The following is a 24,619-nucleotide window of genomic DNA, read 5'->3' on the forward strand; positions in this document are numbered from 1 at the left end:
TTAGGCATGTCCTGCGATTGTACAGCAGATTCACTTTAACGCCTTTTTCACGCCGAGTGCCCCTTGGCAATATTCTCTAAGTTATATTTTGCAGATGGCTACAATATGGAACCGCTGGCGCGCAATACGTGGTATTTTGGTGCGCTTGGCCGAAATGTTATGTAACCTTTGAAAGCAAGTGTCATAAAACGACATGGTTGTTTAGAGGAGACGGCCTAAATCTACCTGGAACATATTCGATAATTCATTACCTTAGCGAACGAATTTCATGCCCTTTTTGAAACAGTATTGTTGACGTGATGGCGATAGGGCTTGCATTCATTTCATGATGTGCTGAGAAATTGTCGTTTAAATTCCTTTTGTAAGTTCTGGTGCCGAAATAACACTGAAAAGATGTTCATTACGACTAAAGCATGCAGTGGGATTCTTGCCTCACTATATTTTATTTTTTGTTTTATAAAGCACTGCGAATTCTTCAAAGTTTAAACTCTGTTCAGTTCGGATGCATGAGGTCGTGATAAACTCCCATGATTTAGTGATTTCGAACCGCAACGCTGATCATAACACATCGTGGCATCAATAACGTGCGGTCATGAAGCCGTTGGTAGTGTTACACATTAGCTGGGGCCTTGTCCATTCTTTTGAGTGAGCTGAGCAATTCAGAAAGATGCCTCCTCTTGGCTTTCCCAAAACTCGTTTTCGGAATAGATTCCGCGAAGAATATTCCTCCATAAAGGTGCTTGAACTGTGCCAGCCGCTCTGCATGAAAGAACAAAAAAAAAACATCAGACTATTTAGCTATTTATCATGAAGTTTCGATTTTCGAACATTGATGTGTACATTCTGGCATATAAATGTATGAGTATGATTAACAGTATGGAGGCAATCACTATGCAATGAGGAACTAGAGGACACAGAAGTTGTGACATCGGCGCCAGTTGTTACCGTCTTTAATCCGAAATCATTTATTTGCTAATGCTACAAGTCTGTTATCATAAGCTGTACAAAGAGCGTTTCACCTCAGGATGTCTTCATGAACTGTCAGTCACTCATTACGAGATTATTAAGAGAATGGTGAAATATTTAGGAACAAAATTGAAATCCTGTGGAACATACTTAATTTATTTAAACTCTATGTGTAAGAAAAATAATGATGTTAATAACGAAGTTCAATTAATAAAATCTTAAGTTGAGTGAAGTCTGTAAATCTAGTAGAGTGTACAATGGAATATTGAGCTAGTTCGTCAGCCCACATGATCAAAAACGAACGACAAGAAACACACAGCATCGTCCTTGTGCTTGTGTGTGTGTCTTCTGGAGATTGTTGTCTGTTCAACTGTAACTTTCGTCTTGTGTTATTAAGCCTAAGCATTTAAACGGTAATAAATTATTTATTCAGTGGCCAGAATAGCCTATAAGGTGACCATGAAATAAATAGAATTCAGGAAGCATTACGTAAATAAAACAAATATTTCGTTACAACCTATTAATTTATTTTAATTACATGACTCACTACTGTTAACATAATACTTGATGTAAAATCAAACTAGGTCGTCACTACAGTCACTGATGTCGATATTGTACAGCGGCACAGAACGATTCCCGCGGCGATACATGCCAGTGAGTTTGCTCTCTGGTACCAATGACGACACACGTGCGATAGAAACTGACCGAGCGCAAATGTCTCCGGTAGCTAGGAACGCCATATATAGGTGGCTCAACAGAATCAGAAATAACAGGGAAAATGTTTACGAATTGCCGCACCTAAGGAAACATAAGGGCACCCCTTGAATAGTCGCTTAATTGTGCCCTCGGTTCGTTCAGTGGAGCGCTTTTTTTATAGCATCACGCGACTTAACACTGTGAGGGCAAAGCGAGATGCACCCAGTGAGAGAGGGGCGTGTCTGTTGTGCCCTTGGCGGCCGACACTGGACAGCGTTGCACAAGCGTGTGTTACTCAGGAGTGAGCAGTCGTGTGTCGCTCGCGTGTCCTCAACTTCGGCATTTCTCCCCTCGCATCAGTCACTCCTCAGCCTTCACGGACAGCAGACGTTCACGGTGTTCTCTGGATCTTGGTTCCGAGCCGCTCGCCGCGTCACGAAGGAGCTTGAGCTCACCTCCGCCCCGTAACTGGCACTGGACTTGAAACGCATTTTCCTCTTCTCTCTTTCTCTCCCCTTATGATCCAACCCTAGACCTTTTGGACCGAGTGCAGTGCATTGTAAAGGGGTACATTATATCTGTTTGTGTTCATTTCTGAGAATGGTATAAGGAAAGCTGAGGAAGCGGCTGCGCCGCGCGTGCTGAAGTGCAACGGTACGAAGGCACCGGGATTTTGAGTCTACTGATTCTGGTATTGCAGCTATTTAAATGGTGCAAGCATCTAGCCCAAAGAACGAGTAAACATGCCGAACGTGCTTAGGGTACAGCTCAAAACACTGAGCGTCGTCGTGAAACGGATGCCGAAGCTAAGAGGAACAAACGTGCAGTAGAAACTGTAGTACAAGCTTCGCGACTGCAAGCGATGAATAAGCAGTGTTAACGTACCTACTTTTCATTTGATTACTATGCAAATTGGCCGTAATTTTTTTAGCGCCCGTCCTGTCTACTTCTGTATTGTTGTTTCAATTGGCGCTTTGTTTTCAAAAATTAGCTACCAACTAGCCCAAAACAAACACCAGTTCTAAAATGTGATGGAGAGCCGGAAAAGATATTTCTGGAATTCGCCTTTTTCACAAGATGTGAACGCCCTCTGTCGAGTGGCGAGAATTCGTGTTCGCAGAAGTTCAAAAGAAAAGCACGAGTTTAGAGCCGCCGCAATCCGATTCCGTGAAGCGCCTACTGCGGCTGCGAAGTGGCAAAGTGTGTTCAGGGCAGCTACCAGCACCTGTCGATACGCCTTTCCTTGACGTGAACTGCCCGTGCGCAGTGGCGGCAGAGGAAGGAGAGGGGGGGAGGGGGACGTTGAGGAAAACAAGCCGATATAACCAGTGTTGCGCTCACGGGAAATGCTGTATGGATCCGTTCACGTACTGAAAAGAGCAGATTGATGAACGAAAAATGAAAACTGCTTTGCGCGAGCATTTAGGAAAGACGTCGAAGCGTCGAATGACATCTCTTCAATCTGTGGTGCGTCACTGCAGCATGTTTCACCCAAGGTAAATTTGTTCGTCTGCTTGGCTGTCAGCGTGCCAGAAGTAGCAGTGTGGCTATGTAACTTAACCATGCATGGTATTTGTGTACCATCGCTTTACTTTCGGCCTTGACCTTTTCCGGGAGACACAGAATCCTGTGTTCAGTCCTGTATTTTACGTTGTCCTCTGATTCATGTAATGCAGTTTAATGGCTGCAAAACCATGTCTCTCGATATAAACTTCAACCTAAGCAAACAAAGAGAACGACTTCGTTAGACCTTAGTGGATTTAGCAGGGATAAGCCATTTTTGCTGTGTATTCTACGTCTTTCGCATTCGTATTTCATGACGTAATACGCGGTCTGGTTGTCACATATCTTACCATTTTTAATTAAAAAAAAGCAGCGAAATGAAGTCGGACAACGTTGCCAGCTCAATAATCCGTAAAATGCACGTTCACTATAGACTTACTCCGAAACGGGGTGCCTAGAAAAATGTTCGTTTTCAGCTCACAGTTCCTTTCTTGTCTTCGTGGGAAGCTCTGGCGTCCATTTTATGGTAAAAACGTTTTTAAGAGACTAATAATTGGGTTATTCAAGTGTAACGGCTGTACTATCGTGGCGGTAACGTCAAAAGCATGTAAGTCCTTCGTTAGGAAATCACCATTCCTGTTCGTTTTTTACGTGATTAGTAATTGGCAATGCTGTAGGCCTTACATCGCGCTCAGGCTTCTGTTTTCAGCCCAGACAGCTTGAAACTTAACGAATTGGTCGGTGCCAAAATATTCTTGCTAATAGATAACTATATTGCCACAGATTGTATCATATTTTCCTAGAAATGTGCAAATGTTTGTACAATGTTTACTAGCATCTCAAAATATCGCGTAGAGCTCTAATAACGAAGTATGTACTCATTAGCATCGAGCAAGGGAATCCACATCGCTACACGCACAACCATCTACCTTTCTCAGAAACTCCGCAGTAAAAAAACATTTACCTTAGTTGAGAGTTCGAACCCAGAACCGTCGCATGCCCGTTACAATCGTGGTTATCAACTGAGCTAACAAGTATGGCTAGCAGACCAGAACGAATTATTATTTAACTAAGATGTTTCAGAGAAATCTGCAGAGCATTCCATGCTGGGGTGGATGCTAATGAGTAAATTAACACAGCGCCAAGAAATCGGAAACGAGAAGATAACACACGGGGCAGGCACAAGAAAAAAAAAAGAGGGGACGGGTACTGTTCTGTCCCGTCTTGTGTGTTTTATTGCGAAAGCAATACTACTCCAGGTCTAACCGCTCGTCGCTGTGTACCGTGTCCGTGGTCCCCGAGCCGGCGTTGCAACAGGCAGGAGCTGCCAACTCGAGTCGCTCATTTCATATGGGAAGGTGATATCAGAATCAGCCTGCCACAATCGTTTGCATTCTCGTTACCCGTACGATACGGTGCCTTGTCCATACGGCTTAGTCAAAGTGTGACTTTATATGTGGGCTGGTAGCTTAGCCTCGCGTCATACCCTTAAAGGATCCTAGGCAGCACAAAGTGGGCAATGAAGGAGGGGGGGGGAACAGTGGGTCTGATGTAGACTATGAGGACCTAAAGTAAGAAGGAAAAAAACTATTCAGAAAAAACACCCTAAGGTAAAAACCTTCTCATAATCTCGTATTTTTTAACAATCTGTGTTCACTTTCGCGTAAAGATACAGAAGTCGTGCTGACACACTTACCCCCCCTCTCTTTGATAAAAAAGGCTTCTGCGAGCTCGCGAGCTAATCTGTCTTTACTTCTGGTTAGAATTTTAATCTCTCCAAATCGTGGTTCACAGATTTTTTTATTTTCATTAAGGCAAGAGCGGCAATAGGCGGGTAGGTTTTGGAACGAGTCTGATGCGTTCCCTAAAGACCTGTTATGCTCGCCGGAACGCTCGTTAACGCAGCGTCCGGTCTGACCGACGTACACCTTGCCACACGTAAGGGGGATCTCGTAGACCACTCCCGTGGCACACTTTACGTAGGGCTTCGAGTGTTTCTTTCCACACCCAAATGTTGTTTGAGCCCTACTGGTAACCTTGGGGCACATCTTGGCCAATTTGCACGGGGCGGAGAAGACCATGGCAACTTCGTACTTGTTGCCAACTCGTTTTAAATTGTGGGATACTCCACTGGCTTGGCTCCACGAAAGGATTGTTTTCGACGTTGCCCCTTTGGCTTGCCCTTGAGGTTTTGTAGCAATGCTTCTGTATCTTTACGCGAAAGTGAACACAGATTGTTAAAAAATACGAGATTATGAGAAGGTTTTTACCTTAGGGTGTTTTTTCTGAATGGTCTTTTTCCTTCTTACTTTAGGGTCATGCGCAAGCGTACACTGTCTTCGGGTTATTTATGTGCTCATGAATCTTTCAATAAACTTAGTTGAAGTTAGCGCCTGTTCCGTCTGTCTTTCTGTGTGGTTCGTCTAAATCTTAGCGCTGTATTTCCTTTGGTTTAACGACTGAAGAAGGGCCTGGGCTTTTTCTTTTCGGACGATGCTTGAAAAGGCAGTCAGAAACGCTTCCTTGAAAGTCTCCCAATCCTTCATAGTTGCCTCATGATTTTCGAACCAAACTCGGGCATGTCCTTGAAGAACAAAGTCGACTTGCCTAAGTTTCGCGGCGTCATTCCAGCCGTTGAAATCTGACACACGGTCGAAAAGGTCCATATGAGACTATGAGCACCCGCATTGAGGACAGGCTCAATGCGGGTGCTTCAAGGGGGGCCGATGTAGGCCTGAAAAGGGCTGCGGACAAAGCCGCGATGGGTCTGCCACGAAATCGGCGCACATTTTTATCAAGCCGGCACGGCGCGAGGCCCGCGCGGCGTCGCGTGGAAAGCTCGAGAAAAACCTCCTTCCCCGCGCGAGAGAGCGCCCTCTTTCTCATCACCCGGCGATGACGCGGACTCATCAGTCTGGAATACGCCAGAAAATTCCAGAATGTTCTACGGGTTGTGGCCAATGACGACGCGCGGCTCGACGGGAGGAGAAAGGAGCGCTCTAACCAGCGAAGCTAAGTGTGTGTGCGCGCTAGCTTTGGCACGTGTTAACAGACAGACGCGGCGCGCCCTACTTAAGGAGACCGCGCCGCTTGTGTAGTCAGTCAGTCAGTCAGTCAGTCAGTGGTTGCGGCGTGTTCGCCAGTGCTTCGGCTGGACTCCCGGGGATCACCCGCTGCTGGCAAGCCCACGGACCTGCAAGGGAGCGGCGCTCGTCTCGTATGGCGGCCACATCGTGACTCTTGAGGCGTCGGACTGCAACAGTGCCCGGTGAACAATTTGGTGCTTGTTTATGTAACTCTCTCGTGTTTGATCTGTTGTAAAGCCTCTGTGTTATTGAATCATTCTGTAGTTGCATGCTTAGCGTTTGTATTCTGTGAATCTCTCGTCTGTGCATTTCAAGTGATCTTGTGTATTCCTTTGTATCGTCTCTTGCTGTGCATAAATTGTGTTTTGTACGTTACTTCTTACTCCGATCCTTACTCTAGTTTGAACCGGCGACAGCTGGGCACCAAACGGCCACCCCCTTCTGTCACTACAAGGTAGTTTAATTCCGGCTGAGCTTGCCACGCAGGTCGAGGGCATCTCCTTTGCGACCGGAACAGCTACGCCCACTCAATCTAAGGGTGTCTGGGAGTGTGCGCACCGTTAAGGGCGCATCGTTAATAATACCCCCTAATTATTAACGGGTGACAGGGTCTCAATTGAGACCGATGCAGGCAACCCTTGCAGGGCAGCCCAAATGTTTCCCGTGTTGCCAAAAGTACACATCCCGCGAACTCCACCCAATGGTCCTACTTTGGACCGATTCGAGCAGCCGCTCTGGTTGACCATTTATTTTCTATTTCTGTTAGCCCTCAGATAATGTCATAGGATCGATGGGGATTATATAGAGCGAGGAGTACTTGGGCTTGCCCACATTATTCTCATAGGGGTCCCACGCAGACAATTGATGGGAAGCCCTAGTCGGCCAGCTTCTCAAATGATGACATAAGACCGATGCGTGTTCTATAGCGCAAGTCCCACTTGGCCTTGACCACATTATTCTCATAGGGGTGAAGCCCTTGTAGTTTTTGAACAGTTTATTGAAAACTGAAAACAGTCACAGTTTATTGAAAAACTGTGACTGTGCTCCTCGCCGCCTTACCTTTCCTATCATTCTCTTCTATCTTTCTCCTTTAAACTCCTCATTCCCCTTCCCCAGTGCAGGGTAGCAAACCGGAAGCTTTCCTGGTTAACCTCTCTGCCTTCTCTCTCTCTCTCCCTTGTAGTTTAGCCCATCAGATATTGACGGACCAATCAGGGTTCTAAAGCGCAAGCCGCCCTTGGGCTTGCCCACATTATTCTAGCAGAGTCCGAGTAATTGATGGAAAGCCAAAGACCAAGGTCTCCCATTGAATAGTTACGGACATAATTAAGAAAATATTTTATATATCTCTGCCCTTTCTAAAAAGCTATAATACTAAATTTCACAACAATTTATAACATTACTCAAGTCTAAATGACTTTAAGTCAATTTTGTTTAGGCAGTGGAGGTGTGTCTTCTGAACAGTAATATTGTCGCTGTTGTTGTTGTGGCTGTAAGAAGAAGGAAAAGAAAATGAACGGGTCTGCTACTGGCTCTCGAGTCGTCGTTCACCAACAACAGCCGTCGTCCACCGCCGAAGCGGTGGCGGGTGCAATGACGGCCTACAATAGATAAAAAGGCTAGCCCCAACCACAAGCGGCAGTGACCTACCGGTCCCAGCCCCATCAGGGAAGACTCACAGTAATATATTGCTGCTGAGAGTTTGAGGCTGTCCACGGCAATTACATAAGGAGCAACAGTTAGCCAACACTATGTTTCTTTATTTTTAGTGCAATTTGCATAAGCGCGAGAAATAAAGCCATGTAATATTTTCAAGCCACAAAAATGCTAACTACTATTATACAAATAATCTATAACCGTAATTTAGGGCAACGACCATTACAAACAAACGATGGAAAGAATGTTTGCACAATAGTGGGCGAAAACACTGGTGTGTTTACGGCCAATATAAGAGTTACAGCGGCACTGATTCGGCAGCCCCATTTGGGCTAGCGCTATTTCTTGCGACAAGAGCCCGAATTTATGTTGCGTCAGCAATCATTCTTACAAATGTGACGAACATATCGAGGCTCTGGTTCTGTCCCCGCCAAGGCAAATATGGGATCTGTAGCGGTTTTGTGTGGGCAGTCCCAATCTGGCTGGGTGCTATGCTCGTTTTCTTGTAAAAACTGCCGTTTGCGCTCCTTTCTTCCTTTTTAAGTATAATAGTCTCGTTCAGCGGACAAAATACTATAAAATACCGCACATAACTAATGTTTTGCGAAAAAACCTAAGCTTCCCTTTAAGTGTCCTGATAATGTAGCATCTTACACAGAGAGAGCGAGATATGGAAATAGTGCAGCAGGCAAAAGAAACTTCCGCTGTTGCTTTCGCAATTCAACTAGGATTAACCAGAGCTAGCCCACTACTATTTTTTTCATCTCGCGGCTTCTCCTGTTGGTTTCATCGTTGTCCCTTGTTTTTTTTTGCGCAGTTTCATTATGCATAGTAATTTGTAAATACTTGAACTAACTAGCCCATACTATGATTCTCAATGAAAATAATGAGTAATGGCTCTCTTACTGTGGTGTTGGAATGAGTGCTGTGCGTTTGGAGATCCGATGAACATTATTGAAATATATGCGATCTATTTCACTGAAATGCACCCCTATAAAGAAATGCGTTTCTTATATGTGTGAGTGTGAGGAGGTGTGAGTGAAAAAAGACATAGGTACCGTTGTGGAGGGCTTCGAACTACCGCGCGATAGAGGCTCTTGCTTCATTGCGTTAAGTGGCCAAGAAAGCAACGTAGAATTTTTTCACTGCCTTTTTCATCTAGTTCATTAATATGCGTTTTTGTTTTGATTATTGGCGTACGCATACAAATTGGCATATTTTCCCAAGCTCCTCAACACAATAGGCCACGAGGCAAAATTATAAAGCTTCGATTTAAACAAGCCTTACGATCAAGCTCACAAGTAGCCTGTTTGAATTGGGATCGGAGTACCGAGGGCTCTACTTCAGTCTCGTAGTCGTATCTTATATAGAAGTACAGTTTATAGCTCCTCCAAATGGCACGGTGGCGTCATGCGACGTGCAGACCAGTTAGTGCTCGCCCATGTCACCTTCCAGGTAGCACCCACTTATTTCGTAGCGGAAGCTACACTGGGCCCGAACTTGCGATTTCTCTGTGGCCGCACACTAGGGAGGCACAGACCCGTTGCCTAGAAGCCACCGCATCTGGCGGACTCCGCGTGCTCGCAGCGCCATCTGGCATGACGTCACAACACTGGGCCGGTCTTCTCATGAACAAAGAAATAGAAAAACGTCTATACCGAAAATCGAGCGTGCATCCCTCGGATCCGCCGGCGTGCGCATTCATCATCATCATCAGCCTGACTATGCCCACTGCAGGGAGAAGGCCTCTCCCATATTTCTCGAATTAGCCCTGTTCTTTGCTAGCTGCATCAACTTGACCCCTGCGAACTTCTTAACATCACCCGCCCACCTAACCTTCTGCCTCCCCCTGCTACGCTTTCCTTCCCTTGGAATCCTAGTTTGTTACCATAAGCGACCATCTGTTATCCTCTCTTCACACTACATGTCCTGCCCATGCCCATTTCTTCTTCTTAATTTGCACTAGAATGACGGTAACTTGAGTTATTTCTCTGACCCACTCTGCACGCTTCCTATTTCTTAATGTTACCCATACCATTTTTCGTTCCATAGCCCTCTGGGTTGTCCTCAACTTAAGTAGATTTCTCTTGGTTAGCCTCCACGTTTCAGCCCCATAGGTTAGTACAGGTAAGATGCACCTGTTGTATACTTTCCTCTTGAGCGATACTGGTAAGCTGCTAGTCATAATCTGCTAGTGCTTGCCAAATGCGCCCCATCCCAATCTTATTCTTCTTGTTATTTCCTTCGTATGCTCTGGATCTGCGGTTACTACTTGTTTTAAGTAGACATATTTGCCTACAACTTCCAGTACTTCGCTACCTAATGTAAACTGCTGTTCCTTCCCGAGGCTGTTGAACATTACCTTAGTCTTTTGCATATTAATTTTCAAGCCTACCTTTCTATTTTTCCTGTCTAGGTCATCAATCATTATTTGCACATTAATCCCCCGAGTTGCTTAGCAAAGCAATATCATCAGCAAATAGCAGATTACTAAGGTATTCTCCATCTACCCTTATTCCTAACTGTTCCCATTCCAAGTCTCTGAATACTTCCTCTAAGCAAGCTGTGAATAGTACTGGGGGGATTGTCTCTCCTTGCCTAACAACTTTCTTTATGGGAATTTTGTTACTTTATTTATTCAGAACTGTGGTTGCTCTGCAGCCACTATATATATCTTCCAGCACTTTCACATACGGCCTGATTTCGCAATGCCTGCATCACCGCCGATGTTTCAACTGAGTCAAATGCTTTTTCGTAATCAATGAATGCTATGTATAAGGGCTGGTTATATTCCTGCCATTTTTCTATCGCCTGATTGATAGTATGGATAGGATCAATAGTAGAGTACCGTTTCCGAAAACCAGCTTGATCCTTTGCTTGATTGCAGTCTAAGGTTGTCCTGGTTCTATTAGCTTTTACCTTAGCAATTACCTTATACGTAACAGAGAGTAAGCTGACTGGTCTGTAATTTTTAAGGTCCTTAGAGTCCTCTTTCCTATGAATGAGGATAATGTTTGCATTCTACTATAGTTCCGGTATCGTCGATGACACCAGACACTGCGGTTACTACCTGTCCTAAGTAGACATATTCGCCTACTACTTCTAGTGCCTCGCTACTAACGTAAACTGCTGTTCCTTTCCGAGGCTTTTGAACATTACCTTAGTCTTCTGCATATTGAATTTTAAACCTACCTTTGTACTTTTCCTGTCTAGGTCATCAATCATTATTTGCAGTTCATCCCCCGAATTACTTAGCAAAGGCAATGTCATCAGCGAATCGCAGATTACTGAGGTATTCTCCATCTACCCTTATCCTTAACTGCTTCCATTCCAAGCAAGCTGTGAATAGTACTGGGGAGATCGTGTCTCCTTGCCTAACACATTTGTTTGTGGGAATTTTTTTACTTTTGTATGCAGAACTATGGTTGCTGCAGTCCTTATATACAATGCGTGCGCATAACTAGGGACTTCTAGTATAGCGTACAAAGACACACGCAGAGGAATAGCGCACGCCAAAAATATCGTGAAGCGCACTGCGTATGCGCATACGATACCCGAGACCGAGCTCTTTCGTACGATTGGCCAGCGTACCTATGCATACCTATGTCGTCGTTTGGCGCTGTCGTGTACAAAATTCCACTGCCATGCAATAAGGTATACATAGGTCAAACGGGTCGGTGCATAAATATTCGTCTCTGTGAACACCTCAATTCGCTGTCGGACACACGATATTCTCACTTGAACGATCCTTGTAGGGCTTGTGGGAAAGAAGGAAAGCAGAAAAACAGAAGTTGTCACCCCTTGGTTTCAAAAACAAAGATTTTGTTTCGCCATAGGGACAAAACGACGAGAGAAATTACTGAGGCTTATTACAGCAGTAAAAAGCAGTCGCAGTGTGTCAGCCAGTCTTCATTGGTGCTTATCGAAAAAGAGGTTTCTTTTCTGGATAATGTTTGGTGATAATTTATAATTTGTAAAGCGGGCCGTTGGGGAGAAGGCAAAGGGGGGGCTGGTATGTTTGGTCTTGCTTGATAGGGTTTTCCACATGGCTGATGAAGGAAGAAGATATTTCTTAAATTTGCCTAGTCAAGGGTATCGTTCTTTGTAACTTCGTGTGACATATTTTTATATAAGAATCCGCTTTCTTCCTAATAAAAAATTAGTTGCGAGTCTGCGCTCATCTGTTGTGCGTCTTTTCTTGTGTGTTTCGTCTTTTCGCGCTGTTCAACCCACTAAAGCTTACTGTTTGTTGCGTAAAAAAGTATTTACTAAGGTAGTCGCTAATTGGATCAGGACAAAATAGACTTCAATCAAGCAAACTATCAAGCAGGTTTTCGGAAATGGTACTCTACTATCGATCACATCCATACCATCAACCAAGTGACAAAAAAATGCTGGGAATATTACTACCCCTTAAACATAGCATTCATTCATCACGAAAAAGAATTTCAGTTAGTAGAAACCACGGCAGTCATGCAGAAATTACAAACTCAGGGTGTAAACGAGCCGTACGTGAAATTACTGGAGCATTTATGTAGTGGCTGCACAGCATGCGTAGTTCTACGCAAGGAAAGTAAAAATATTCCTATAAAGAAGTGCGTTAGGCAAGGAGACACAATCTCCCGCAGTACTATTGGCCGCTTGCATAAAGGAAGTATTCAGAGACTTGGAATGGGAACAGTAAAGGATGAGAGTAGATGGAGAATACCTTAGTAATCTGCGATGTGCTGATGACATTGCCTTGCTAAGCAACTCGGGGGATGAAATGCAAAGAATAAATAATGTCCTAAACAGGAAACGTAGAACGGTTGGGCTGAGAATCAATATGCAGAAGACTAAAGTAATGTTCAGCAGCCTAGGGAAGGAACAGCAGTTTAGCGTAGCGTAGCACTTCAACTAGTAGGCGAATATGTCTAATTAGGACATATAGTAGCCGCAGATCCGGACCATGAAAAAGAAGTAACTGGAAGCATAAGATTGGGATGGAGCGCATTTGGTAAGCACTCACAGATTATGGCTAGCAGCTTACCGGTATCGCTCAAGAGGAAAGTATACAACAGTTGCATCTTACCCGTACTCACCTATGGGGCTGAAACGTGATAGCTAAACAAGAGCGTTCTACTTAGGTTAAGAACAACGCAAACAGCCATGGAACGAAGCATGGTAGGGGCAACGTTATAGGAAGCCTGACGAATGGGTCAGAGAAATAACTGGTTTCTGGCATTCTTATGGAAATCAAGAAGAGATGGGCATGGGCATGACATGTAGTGCCAAGAGAGTATAACCAATTGCAGCTTAGGGCCACAAACTGAATTCTAAGGGAAGAAAAGCGTAGCAGGGGGCGGCAGAAAGCTAAGTCGGCGGATGAGGTTAAGACGTGCGCAGGGGTCCAATAGTTGCAGCTAGCACAGGACCAGGTTAATTGGAGGAATTGGTAGAGGCCTTCGCCCTGCAGTGGGTACAGTCAGGCGGATGGCAATGGTGATGAACTGTACTGGATTTTACTGGGTGGGATTACACTGGATTGGACGGGATTAGATTGCATTCGAAAGGAGTGGGCAGCCCAGCGCCAGGCACACATGCTTTCGCTACGCATATCCTTGCGTAGCTAGAGCTAATACCCGACCAATGTTTCCGGTCACGACATAGACGTCATTGCTGTCTCACCAGTTCTTAGAAAAACGGGCAGTTAAACAGTAGTGTGAAATGCTAACACTCCGGTAGGACTTCCTTTAGGCCACTTTTTGGTCTTCAGTGCGCCAGACTTCAAAGTTGTTCTTCTGCTCTTAAGGTGTTCATCTTTGATTAGGTGAATTCGTGTGAGTAATGAATTGTAATGTCAGAAACAGTACCTCTGTGGCTATAGTTCCGCTTGTGCCATTAAGTTCACTATGTGGCCTCATGCATGCCCTCATGCCATTTTATCCGTAGTTCAACTTTCCTCAATTGCTCAAAATAACAGTTTACAAGGTATAAAGCAGCTTGATAAAGAGCTCACCTGCAACGAATGCTTTGATCTCTTCAGCTATCCGCTCGTCCGGCGTGACGCCCGGTTTGAGCACAATGATGGCTGCCGAGTCATCGTCTGTGTCCGCCCGATGAACGGCGACCACCACCGCTTCAGCAACTGCCCAGTGGCCATACAGACACTGCTCGGTCTCGGCCGGGTTGACGTGTCTACCATAGCGGAAGATGGTGTCCTTGAGGCGTCCAACAACGAAGAGTCGCCCTTCCTGGTTGTAGTACCCTATGTCACCTAGGAGGAAAGTCTTTACATTGTCACGTAGTGGTGACAAGGCCATACACACCAAAACAAGACACAGGCTTGATTGTACTGAAATTAACTCTTTAGCAGGCTCACTTGCGCCCGCAAATAACTAAGCGACACGGCGGCAGCGACATCTACAAACGTGCTCGTCGATCGTCAAACTAAGAATGCCTGTCGCGCACTGCAAAGCTCAATTTAGAGGCTGCTCCGAACCATCTAGATAACGTCGCAAACTGCTACTAGCACAACTTCTGAACATTGTAGAAACATACGCGAGTAACCGTAATCTTCGAGACAGATCTCGGCGCACCTTGCGCGACAGAGATACTGACAAAAGTGCGTCTCTCGACAACGAGCATTAGCAAATGAAGAATACAAAATTGATATGCATGCTAGAATCAAAGTGATAAAGCCGCATGCCAACGGCTGCTAAAAACAGAATAAATAGAGTTTTGAAGGTTTTACGGCATTGCTCCTTCCTTAAAAACAAGTCCTTGATGTTCTAAAATAAACAAAGCAACTTAAACATAAACATTAGAAAGTTTAAACACCATGGATTCTCAAACGCTTGTAATAAGACTTCAGACGAACAACATGAACCATTTCTGGGTGCGCGCATCGGCGTTGAGATGCTGTCGTACCGTCGGGAATGACTTCATAGTCTAGTTGTCTGACGCGGTGGAGGATTTTGTATGACTCAAACTGTCGACGCAGTCACTTTTCATATAGTCCAGGGCGGCGAATCAAAGTCCAAACTCACACTTTGTCTGCTCGATTGTACTCTGCGTGGCATCGTCGTATGTTACATCGTCGGGACTCGGTGCGCTTTTGGTCTTTAATACGCAGCCGTGCCATGTCCCCAGGCATCCTCTGCTGGCTGCAGGTAGACGGCGACTTCAAAGTTTTTCTCGTTGGTTACGTGCGGCAGCATTGCGTCGAGCGTCGTCATGGGCACCCTGAAGTACACAAGCTTGAAAGGGGTCACTCTGGTCGTCTCCTGGACTGCCATGCTATACGCAAAGATCACGTACGGTAAGGTGGCATCCCAGCTCTTGTTTTGAGGGTCGACGTAAATGGCGATCATGTCTGCGATCATTTTGTTCACACGCTACGTAAGTTCATTGATTTGGGGATGATACGCAGTTGTTCGTCGATGGCTTGTAGAACTTTATTCCAGGATTACGTGCGTCAACTCTGCCGTAAACGCCATTCCCCTGTTTGGCGACTACCATTTGGTAGTGCTTTTGCTTCGACGTAACGGGTAATATAGTCAGTGGTAACGATGCTTTATTTGTTACCCATAAATGAAGATGAAGAGGGGCTAAGGAGATCCATCGCAATTTGTTAAAAAGGCAGGGTAGGGGGAGGAATAGGGTTCAGTTCTGCCGATGGTCTGATCGGCGGCGTCTTGCGTCGTTGGCAGTCACGACACGTCCTTACGTAGTGGGCAACTTCGGCAGGCAGTCGCGGCCAGTAGTACGTCTCGTGGATTACTTCGAATTAATTTAAATTGATATTTATTTATATTTGCACCTCATGTGATGACAAAAAGCCGCTATTCTGGTCCTTGTCAGGCTTAGAGTTTGAACTATGCATGAAGAGGGAAAAGAGTCAAAAAGAAGCACGCAGGAAAAACAAAAGAAGCAGACACGATTTCGCTATAATTTATTCAGCTCTGCATAAATGACAGGCACACAGAAATAAATGCGCAAGATGGGAGCTGACCAGTCTTTTCTTGAGACAGAAGGTGATGAGCCTCGCTCTGCGGGTAGTGACTGGTATTGCGCTCACGATCTTCAAGGTGTTTTCCAGTTTTACGGATGAAACACAAAAAGAAGTGTCCACTGTAGAACAACATACGTTGCTTGGCGATTTGGTGAAGCATGGTTTTTGGACATCTTATTCAGAGCTACATAAATTACACGGACACAGGCAGGAATACACAGCAGCTGGAGTAAGTTCGAGTCGGCACCCGGGCTGGATGTTCCGTCCAGTGTCCTTGCCTTTACATAGGGCTGAATCGTTTGCTACGAAACCATGTTTTACTACTAGCCCAGCAACGTGATTTCTTAAGCAGAGACCGCCGGGGTGGCGCAGTGGTTAGAGCGCTCGACTACTGCGCCCAAGAATGCGTGATAGAGCCCGGGCCTCGGCTGCCGGTTTTCAGTGGAGGTGAAAAGCAAGGCGCCCGTGTTTTGTGCGGTGTCAGTGCCCGTTAAAGAACCCTGGGGTGTCTAAATTTACGGTCCTCCACAACGGTGTCTCGCATAGCTTCACTCGCTTTGGAACGTTAAACTCCACAAAACAAATGAGCAGTCTTCTTCCTGTCTTTTTATGTTTTTTTTTTTCCTGTATGCGTCTTTTTGACTGGCTAATGCTTTATTCATGCAATATTACATACTACATGCAGAAATGCAACAGCCATGCGTAAAAATATTTATCATGTCTTACAATGCCACACAATAAAAATAAAAATAAGATCCTTCATTTTTTTAACTGCTTTCCGAAACAGATGCATTAACCGCTGACGTAGTGCTTCGCCCAAGTGGGGTGTTAAACTTATAATATCACTGCACTCCCTTCAACGCATCGCTTTTTCAAACGTTGTCTTCATAAGATTCCAAAATTTTTTTTTATATCTTATCATGGGCAAAGTTCACCACGTGCCGACCTGCGGTAAGCTAATCTATTCTGGAATGGTCCGCATAAGTAGACAAGGAATATAATCTTAGCCTAGCACTGCTACTTCCTTGCTTTTCGATTATAAGTTATCAAAACTCGGGCAGTACAGCAATGATAGAGTTGGTCATATTTTTCCGCCACCACTGTCTAGTAAGGAAACCTTTGCACATAAAGTTTCAAAACATTTATTTCAAGAATCCGGAATTGCAGCTTGACTGAACTTGAATGTAAACGCCTTGAAATGTCACTCTTCAAACCGTGAACACGACGATAAGCGCGTGATTAACCGAAAATAGTGTCTAGCCGTATCTAAAATAGACGGCAGCCGTGGATTCTCAAAATTTAGATATATGACTCTATCTATCGATAAGCCATTTAACCTGCTTGTGGTCTTCTTTGGCTTCTTCGATATGGCCAATAAATACTCCTGTTTCTAATGCATCAACCGGGGAGTAAATTTCTTTTTGTTGTTTCTTGAAGTTCCTTTATTTTCTTCTTTTTCTTCTTGGTGATGGTCCCGTCTCCTTGCTTCGCCGAAACAATGGCCATGGGCCGAATTAAATTATCAAACTAATTTAAATAAAATATTAGGCTGTTTGGATAAACAAGCACAGCACAGTCGAAAGAAGCAACAGTAGAGAAACTGAGTTGGGTCGCCCTCCGGCTTAGGACTGTCCGTCGTCCCAAGAGAGCGTACGGAAGAACTTCAGTCTTCTCCTTCGCTCGGGCCGCAACTCCCGGGCTCGCAATTCGTCGTTTTCGAGCGGTCTCACTTTTCCGCGAAAACGTCCCCGGCGTCGCACTGCCACCGTTCACCGAGTTCAACGATTCAACGAGTTTAACAAATTCAACGATTTCTTTCTCGAAATAGGTAGTTCTAAACCTTCTCCAGAAGCAGCACTGTGTATTCTGCCTTTGCCACACAACTTTTTTCCACCCTATGAGTGTCTCGGAAGTTACTTCGCTTTTCCAAGCAATTAAAAAATAGCTACAGTCGAGATGCAATTGACATAGAAATCAGGCCGGTTAAATACGTACTTGACATAATTGCTCCTTTGTTAACACATATTTATAACTGCTCACTTTCCACGGGTGTTTTTCCAAACAGTATGAAAACACCAAGGGTAACTGCTATCCACAAGCATGGTGACAAAAATGCTCTTGGCAATTACCGGCCAGTTTAAATACTTGCTATTTTTTTCTTAGTGCTTTGAGAAAGTCATTAAAATGTGCATTGACAAATTTTCTCAGAAACATGAACTCATAACTAGTCATCAGTTTGCCCTTAGAAAAAACCGTAAAACAAAAACATCCTTGCTGGTACAAACAGAACTAATACTAAAGAATTTTGAGAATAAATTACAGGTTCTCGGACTGTATCTAGACTTTAGTAAAGCCTTTGATTGCGTGAATCATTCAATTTTACCACATAAACTTGAAAGATGTGGCTTCAGAGGAACGGCTCAACAACTGATGCAGTCTTATCTTGAAGGCGGGTTTCAGTTCACAAACATAATAACAGATCACGTTTAAGATGTATAGAATCTGGAGCTCCGCAAGGTAGCATTCTTGGGCCTATTTTGTTTCTTTACTATATTAATGACATTGTAAAAATATAGGATAGTTGGCGTTTTGTTATATAGGTAGATGAATTTACTGTGCTTTTTCTCTGGAAAGAACATGGCGGAAATAGAAACAAAAGCAAGTGCTTTTTGTTGTAAACTGACAGCTTGGTGTGAAAAAAATTCGCTTATTTTAAATGAGGCGAACACGAAATGCGTGGTATTTCGTTCCCGCGGCTCATTAGTTGGTGTACCGAATACATTTGTTTTAGGCCTGTATGTAGTTTGTACTGAAAAATGTGTCAAATCACTTGAAGTGATCTTTCAAGAACACCTGTCGTGGAAACTACCTTTCATCAAAATTAAGCAGGGCAGTGGGAATGATAAACCGTTGTCGCCATTTTTTTCCCAGCTATAGTAAAACGCACGATCTACTATGCTCCTTTTCATTCGCATCTGTGTAATTGTGTTTTAGTTCGGGGCAACACTACTGCAAAAAAATATTGTTACGGCGCGCGCCGAGGAGCGCTGCGCCAGAAAGAGAAGAGGCGCTGGACGAGCGCGAGATGAGCGCGCGGCGCCAGCGTGAGGGTTAGAGAACAAAAGAAGATCGCCGGGGCAAGTGGTGTTTGCCTGGTGTCCTCCATTCTTCTGGGTCTATCTCTAGGCCGGCACAGCGTCCAACAACATTTTGGTGTCAGAAATGGGATAATGCCGCTCACCCGCTCCCAAAGTCAAGGACCCGACGTGCCAGACGACAGGACTCTGCCACCAGGCGATGGCGCCGATGACGCAGCGGCTGGCGCAGCTAGACCTAGGCACTCGGAGGGGCTCGGTCCTTCGCAGCAGCTGGATGGCGGTATTGAGCGCCTCCTGTATATAGTTACTCAGCGGATGGACGCATGGGAGGCCCGTCTGACTGCCCAGGCTGTGGAGATGGAAGCTCTCCGGCGCGACTTCCGTCACCTTGTGCCAGCCGAGCCGAACACAGGTCATGAGTCTTTAGGCGTCACTGTCACCGCTGCCTCCAGCCCTACCGTCGCTGGGCCTGCTGTCGTAGCCGCCAATAATGTGCTCGGCGCGGGGACATCATTGGACGTAGTGGAATTACCCACGTTTTACGGCACTGTCTTGTGGAAGGCTTACCGCATCCAACTGGAAGGTATTGCGACGGCGAGAGGCTGGGACTAACAAATAAAGGCATGGATGCTCGTCTCCCAACTGAGAGGCCGCGCAACTGAGCTGCTGCAGAACGTGCAGCCCGACCAGCTGGGCTCTTACACCGTCCTGGTGGGCCTCCTGTCCGACCACTACAGAGCTTCAGGTCAGCCCCGTGCGCAGTACCACCGCCTGCGAGCCCGCCGTCAAGAGCCCGCACCTCGCCGTCGCCATTGAGCGCCTTGTGCTGCAGTCGTTGCCGGGGGCACCTCAGAACGTCGTGGCCCTGGTCTGAGCCGAGGCGTTTGTCGACGCCATGGGACTCCCTGAGGTGCAGCGCTTGGTCCGTTTTGGGCGTCCTGAGTCCGTCCGCGCCGCCATGGCGCTCTCCATCGAGGCGGAATTGACTTTGTTGGCCACGCGGGGGTCGCCACCGTCTGCCGCGCGCACCGTCTCGGTGCAGACTCCTCGATTGGCAGTCCCTACAGTGGCCTCTAACCGACCCAGCGTAACGACACCCGCACGACCTGCTTCCGCTGCGGCCTGAGGGGCACTACGCGAGGGACTGTGCTAGCCTTCCGACGTCGGAAAACGATTTGTCGGAACTCAAGGGGAACACACTTCTTCGTTCTCCTTCTCCACTCCTTTTGTCGGCTTCGATAACAACTGACGCTCCCTAGGTACTCGTCGACGTCGCTCTGCTTTACCGACATGTAGAGGCCTTGGTCGACACCGGAACGGCTGTCAATGTGCTGGACAAATCGTTTATTGTTAACGAGCCCCACCGGCTTCTTCCAGCCGGCAAAACCCGGCTCTTAGCTTTTAACGGCGCCCTGGTGGAGCAAGTCGGACGTGTCATCATCAATCTGACAGCGCTCGGTAAGACCCTCTCCACCGAGTTTGTTGTAGCAGACAGCCCTATTTGGCAAGTGGTCCTCGGGTGCGGGTGGTGCCAGCAAGCCGGAGTCGTCCTTAATTTTACCACAACAGAACCACGGGCGAGCCGAATTCTGCATAGAACGGGCTGGCTTAGCCGGATTTCCAGTCTAGGTGTCGCCCGGTGGCAGTCCCCGGTGTTAGCGACCAAGCGTGCCTTAGTATCTGTGCCTTACCTTGCAACGAAGTGGCCACGTCGAGTCAAGCCGATCGACGTCATTACCGTGACTGTAGCGTCCGCCGTGACTTTGCCACCGGGTGCGGCAATGTGGGTGTATGCCAAGCTTGACAGCCCGATCCCAGCAGATGGGCTTTTCGAAGCAATTCGGTGTTCAGCTCCAACCCGTGAGATGACCTCTCCTCGAAGCCTTCTGCCTGTGCTCAAATGAGAGGCCCACGTATTTAGGCTTAACAGCAGCCGCGCACCCCTCGTGCTGACTCCTGGTACTCAGTTGGGTACAGCCTCAATCCTGAACTCCGGATCACCGCTTACGTCTCTGCAACCTGAAGCACCGCCTCAGCACCCTCCAGCGCCGGCGGTCCTACCATGGGAAGCATTTAACTTTGGCCCCACCCTCACCGACGCGGAGCTTGCCTCTCTCAAGGCCTTGCTGCTCGAATATCGCAGTTGCTTTGCTCTAAGCGCCGGTGAACTCGGGTGCACTTCCTGGTCCCAACACCAGATCAACACCGAAAACCGTGGGCCCATTCATCACCAACCTCGCCGTGTAGCGCCAGCCGAACGGAGAGTCATCCAGCAGCACGTATGCGACATGCTTGACCAAGTTATCATTGCCCCGTCTTGTAGCCTTTGGTCCTCCCCTGTAGTCCTTGTGCGCAAGAAGGATGGAACACTCCGCTTCTGCATTGATTATCGCAAGTTAAATGCTATCACTCACCTCGACGATGCACTTTGTCGCCTGAAGGGGGCCCGTTATTTTTTCACCCTAGATCTGCTCTCGGGCTACTGACAGGTGCTTGTTCACCCCGATGATGGGGAAAAGACGTCTTTGATGACTCCCGATGGCCTTTGCCAGTTCAACCGTATGCCCTTTGGTCTCTCGAATGCTCCAGCTACCTTTCCGCGCCTCATGGACCCCGTCTTAGGCAATATGAAGTGGACTATGGCGTTGGTCTACCTGGACGACGTAATTGTTTACGTGGCTACGTTTGAAGAACACCAAACGCGACTCAAACTCGTCCTCGAAGCCCTTACCTCTGCTGGGCTTCGCTTAAAACCAAAGAAATGTTTCTTCGGTTTTGCAGAGGTGACGTACTTGGGTCACGTTGTGAGCCGGCATGGCATCCGTCCCGACCCTGAAAAACTAAAAGCGCTTACGGCTTACGAAGCTCCCACCACCGCCAAGGAGCTCAAAAGTTTCCTTGGATTTGCTTCGTATTTCCGTCGTTTCATTCCGGACTTTGCCAAGCGAAGCGCTCTGTTGACCACCTTGCTGAAGAATGCAGCGTGGAGTTGGACGCCGGTCCAACAGCTCGCGTTCCTTGACGTCAAGCACGCCCTCCTCAAGCCTCCCACATTAGCCCACTGTGACGAATCGGCCCCCATCGTCCTCCACACGGATACCAGCCAAGATGGGGTCGGCTCTGTCCTTCTGCAGGAAGACGAGTGTGGTGAACACAAAGTTCTAGCTTTTGCCAGCCGCCAGCTTTCCGACGTAGAGCGCCGCCGCCACTTTTCAGAACTCGAGTACCTCGCCGTTCTCTTGGCCGTCGAGACGTTGCGTCCCTACCTGTACGGCCGTCATTTTGCCATAGTCACGGACAATAGCTCTCTCACTTGGCTGCAGTCTGGCGAACACTTAAATGCCAAGATTGCACGCTGGTCACTGCAACTTCAAGAGTAAGATTTCACCATAGTAGATCGGCGCGGTTCTGCCCATCAAGATGCCTATTTCCTTTCTCACCACCCTTGTCTCGTGACGGCTTTGACGGATTTCAGGACTGCACAAACGCAATATCCCGACATTGCGGCCATAGTCCAATCCCTTGGCACCACCGCCGGCGCAGGTCTCCGTAAACTGCACCGGGTCTATCGAATTAAAGATAATCTCTTGTGTCATGTGAGGCGGCTCCGTGGTCGATCACCCATGTGGTTGCCAGTGGTGGCAGCAACACTGCGGTCGCAAGTCTTGCGCGGCCTACACGACGCTCCTACAGCATGTCGCCTTGGTCGCGGCAAGACCTACGCATGAGTGTCGGAGCGCTTTTGGTGGCCTAATATGTCCAGAAACGGCAAGGAACACGTTGCGTCCTGCCAGACGTGCCAATACCGGAAACCGTCCACACGAATAACCAAGCCACTTCCGCAGACTTTTTCGTCGCCGAGTTCACCTTTCGAACTGGTTGGACTGGACCATTTGGGCCCATTCCCGAAGGCGCCCGCCGGAAACAGGTATATTCTGGTTGCGATCGACTAATTTTCCAAGTGGGTCGAAGCACTGCCCGTTCCAGACACCTCGTTCCACTCATGCCGTTTTGTTTGTGGAACAGCATCTCGTTCTTCGGCATGGTGTGCCCCGACGCCTCATCACGGACCGTGGGAGCTACTTTATATGTCCCATGAATTTGAGCGAGTCCTCCGCTCCTTCGGCATTGCGCATTCCACTACATCCGTCAATCATCCCCAGTGCAATGGCCTCGTGGAGCGTGTTAACCGCACCCTCACGGAAATACTCGCCTCTTACGTGGCTTTTCACCACAGAAACTGGGATCGTTTTGTTTCTGCGGCAGCTTTTGCACTCAACACTGCGAGGCATGAAACAACGCATGCCACGCCGTTCTCAGTCGTCTATGGCAGAACACCCTCCATCCCTCTCGACGCGCAGTTGGGCCTTCCCCATCAGACTGCATCACCAACTCACTCCGCCCAACGATTTCGTTACGCCTGCCTCGACGCTCAGCGCAACCTTCTCACGGCTCATGCGCGTGTGCAATTGGCTAATGCGGCAGCACCACCACTTTCCTCCTTCCGGTCCGGTGACTTGGTCCTCGTTCGCCGCACTATTCGCGCGACTGGCCGTGCCACGAAGCTCATGCCCCGATACAGCGGCCCTTACCGTGTCGTTGAATGGCTCGGCCCCGTGACATACCGCCTCGAAGACCTCCCCGAGCATCGACCATGCGGTGTGCACCACATTTTCTCGGAGCATGCGTCAAACATGAAGCGATATGTCAACGGCGCCAGCATTGACTCCGACTTCAGATACCGGGTCATCACCACTACGATCGTCACCTGCTGCCTTATTGCCTTCCCCACGAAATGCCGCCCCATAAGTGGAGCGCCTGCAGCAGCTCACAGACACTTTCTCTCCCCCCCCCCCGTCCGGTGGAAAGATGTTACGGCGCGCGCCGAGGAGCGCTGCGCCAGAAAAAGAAGAGGCGCGGGACGAGCGCGAGACGAGCACGCGGCGCCAGCGCGAGGGTAGAAGCAAAAGAAGAATGCCGGGGCAAGTGGTGTTTGCCTGGCGTCCTCCGTTCTTCTGTGTCTATCTCTAGGCGGGAACAGCGTCCCACAACAATATAAATAAAATTTCCGTCCTCCAGAAACGAGCTCTCCGCGCAGTTGGAAATGTGTCAGCCTTAGAACACACAGCACCCCTTTTTCGTATACACAGGATCATAAGCGCAAGATATATATACGCATAAAATACTTTGCACCTATAAACGGGTCATTAAAGGTATCTTAGACCTATTTTTGGATTTAGCCCCACTAACAAAATCTTCCAGTCTCTACTGTTTTCGTAATCCATCAACTTAGCGCGCAACACTGAACTAATTATGGTAAAATGATGACTCAACATATGTTACCAACACTGATAAATCAGTACGATGCGGTTCAGATTGATATCGCAGAACTGTCTCAAAACGGTATTGTTGAACTGTTTATATATTGTCGTTTACTGCCCCCATATGTAATGTATTGGGGTATAATATACTGTGTGTCCTAGTAATTGGAGTCTTTGATCATATAAACCTTTTTACTTATGTCTTTTGCATGTTCATTTCTCTTTGATCCTGTACACCTTTTTTACTTATGTATTTTGCGTGCAAATTTTTCTGTATTATGTAAAAGTGTATTATGTATA

The 24,619-nt window shown here is 47.0% G+C and overlaps 1 protein-coding gene across 1 annotated transcript in view; it reads right to left on the minus strand.

Annotated features, from left to right (window-relative positions):
• Positions 1–434: 434 nt before the first annotated feature.
• LOC146175220 (luciferin 4-monooxygenase-like) overlaps positions 435–24,619 on the minus strand; it is a 36,323-nt gene continuing 12,138 nt past the window's right edge. Inside the window, exons 5-6 of the mRNA XM_084585552.1 lie at positions 13,906–14,163; positions 435–759 (exon numbers count right to left, since the gene is read on the minus strand). Of these exons, the coding sequence (XP_084441678.1) occupies positions 611–759; positions 13,906–14,163 (407 nt within the window). The 3' untranslated portion in view covers positions 435–610. The remainder of the gene's footprint in view (positions 760–13,905; positions 14,164–24,619) is intronic.

The sequence above is a fragment of the Amblyomma maculatum genome, chromosome 11 (genome assembly GCF_055883805.1).
Source record: "Amblyomma maculatum isolate TAMU_Amacu chromosome 11, ASM5588380v1, whole genome shotgun sequence".
NCBI lineage: Eukaryota > Metazoa > Arthropoda > Arachnida > Ixodida > Ixodidae > Amblyomma > Amblyomma maculatum.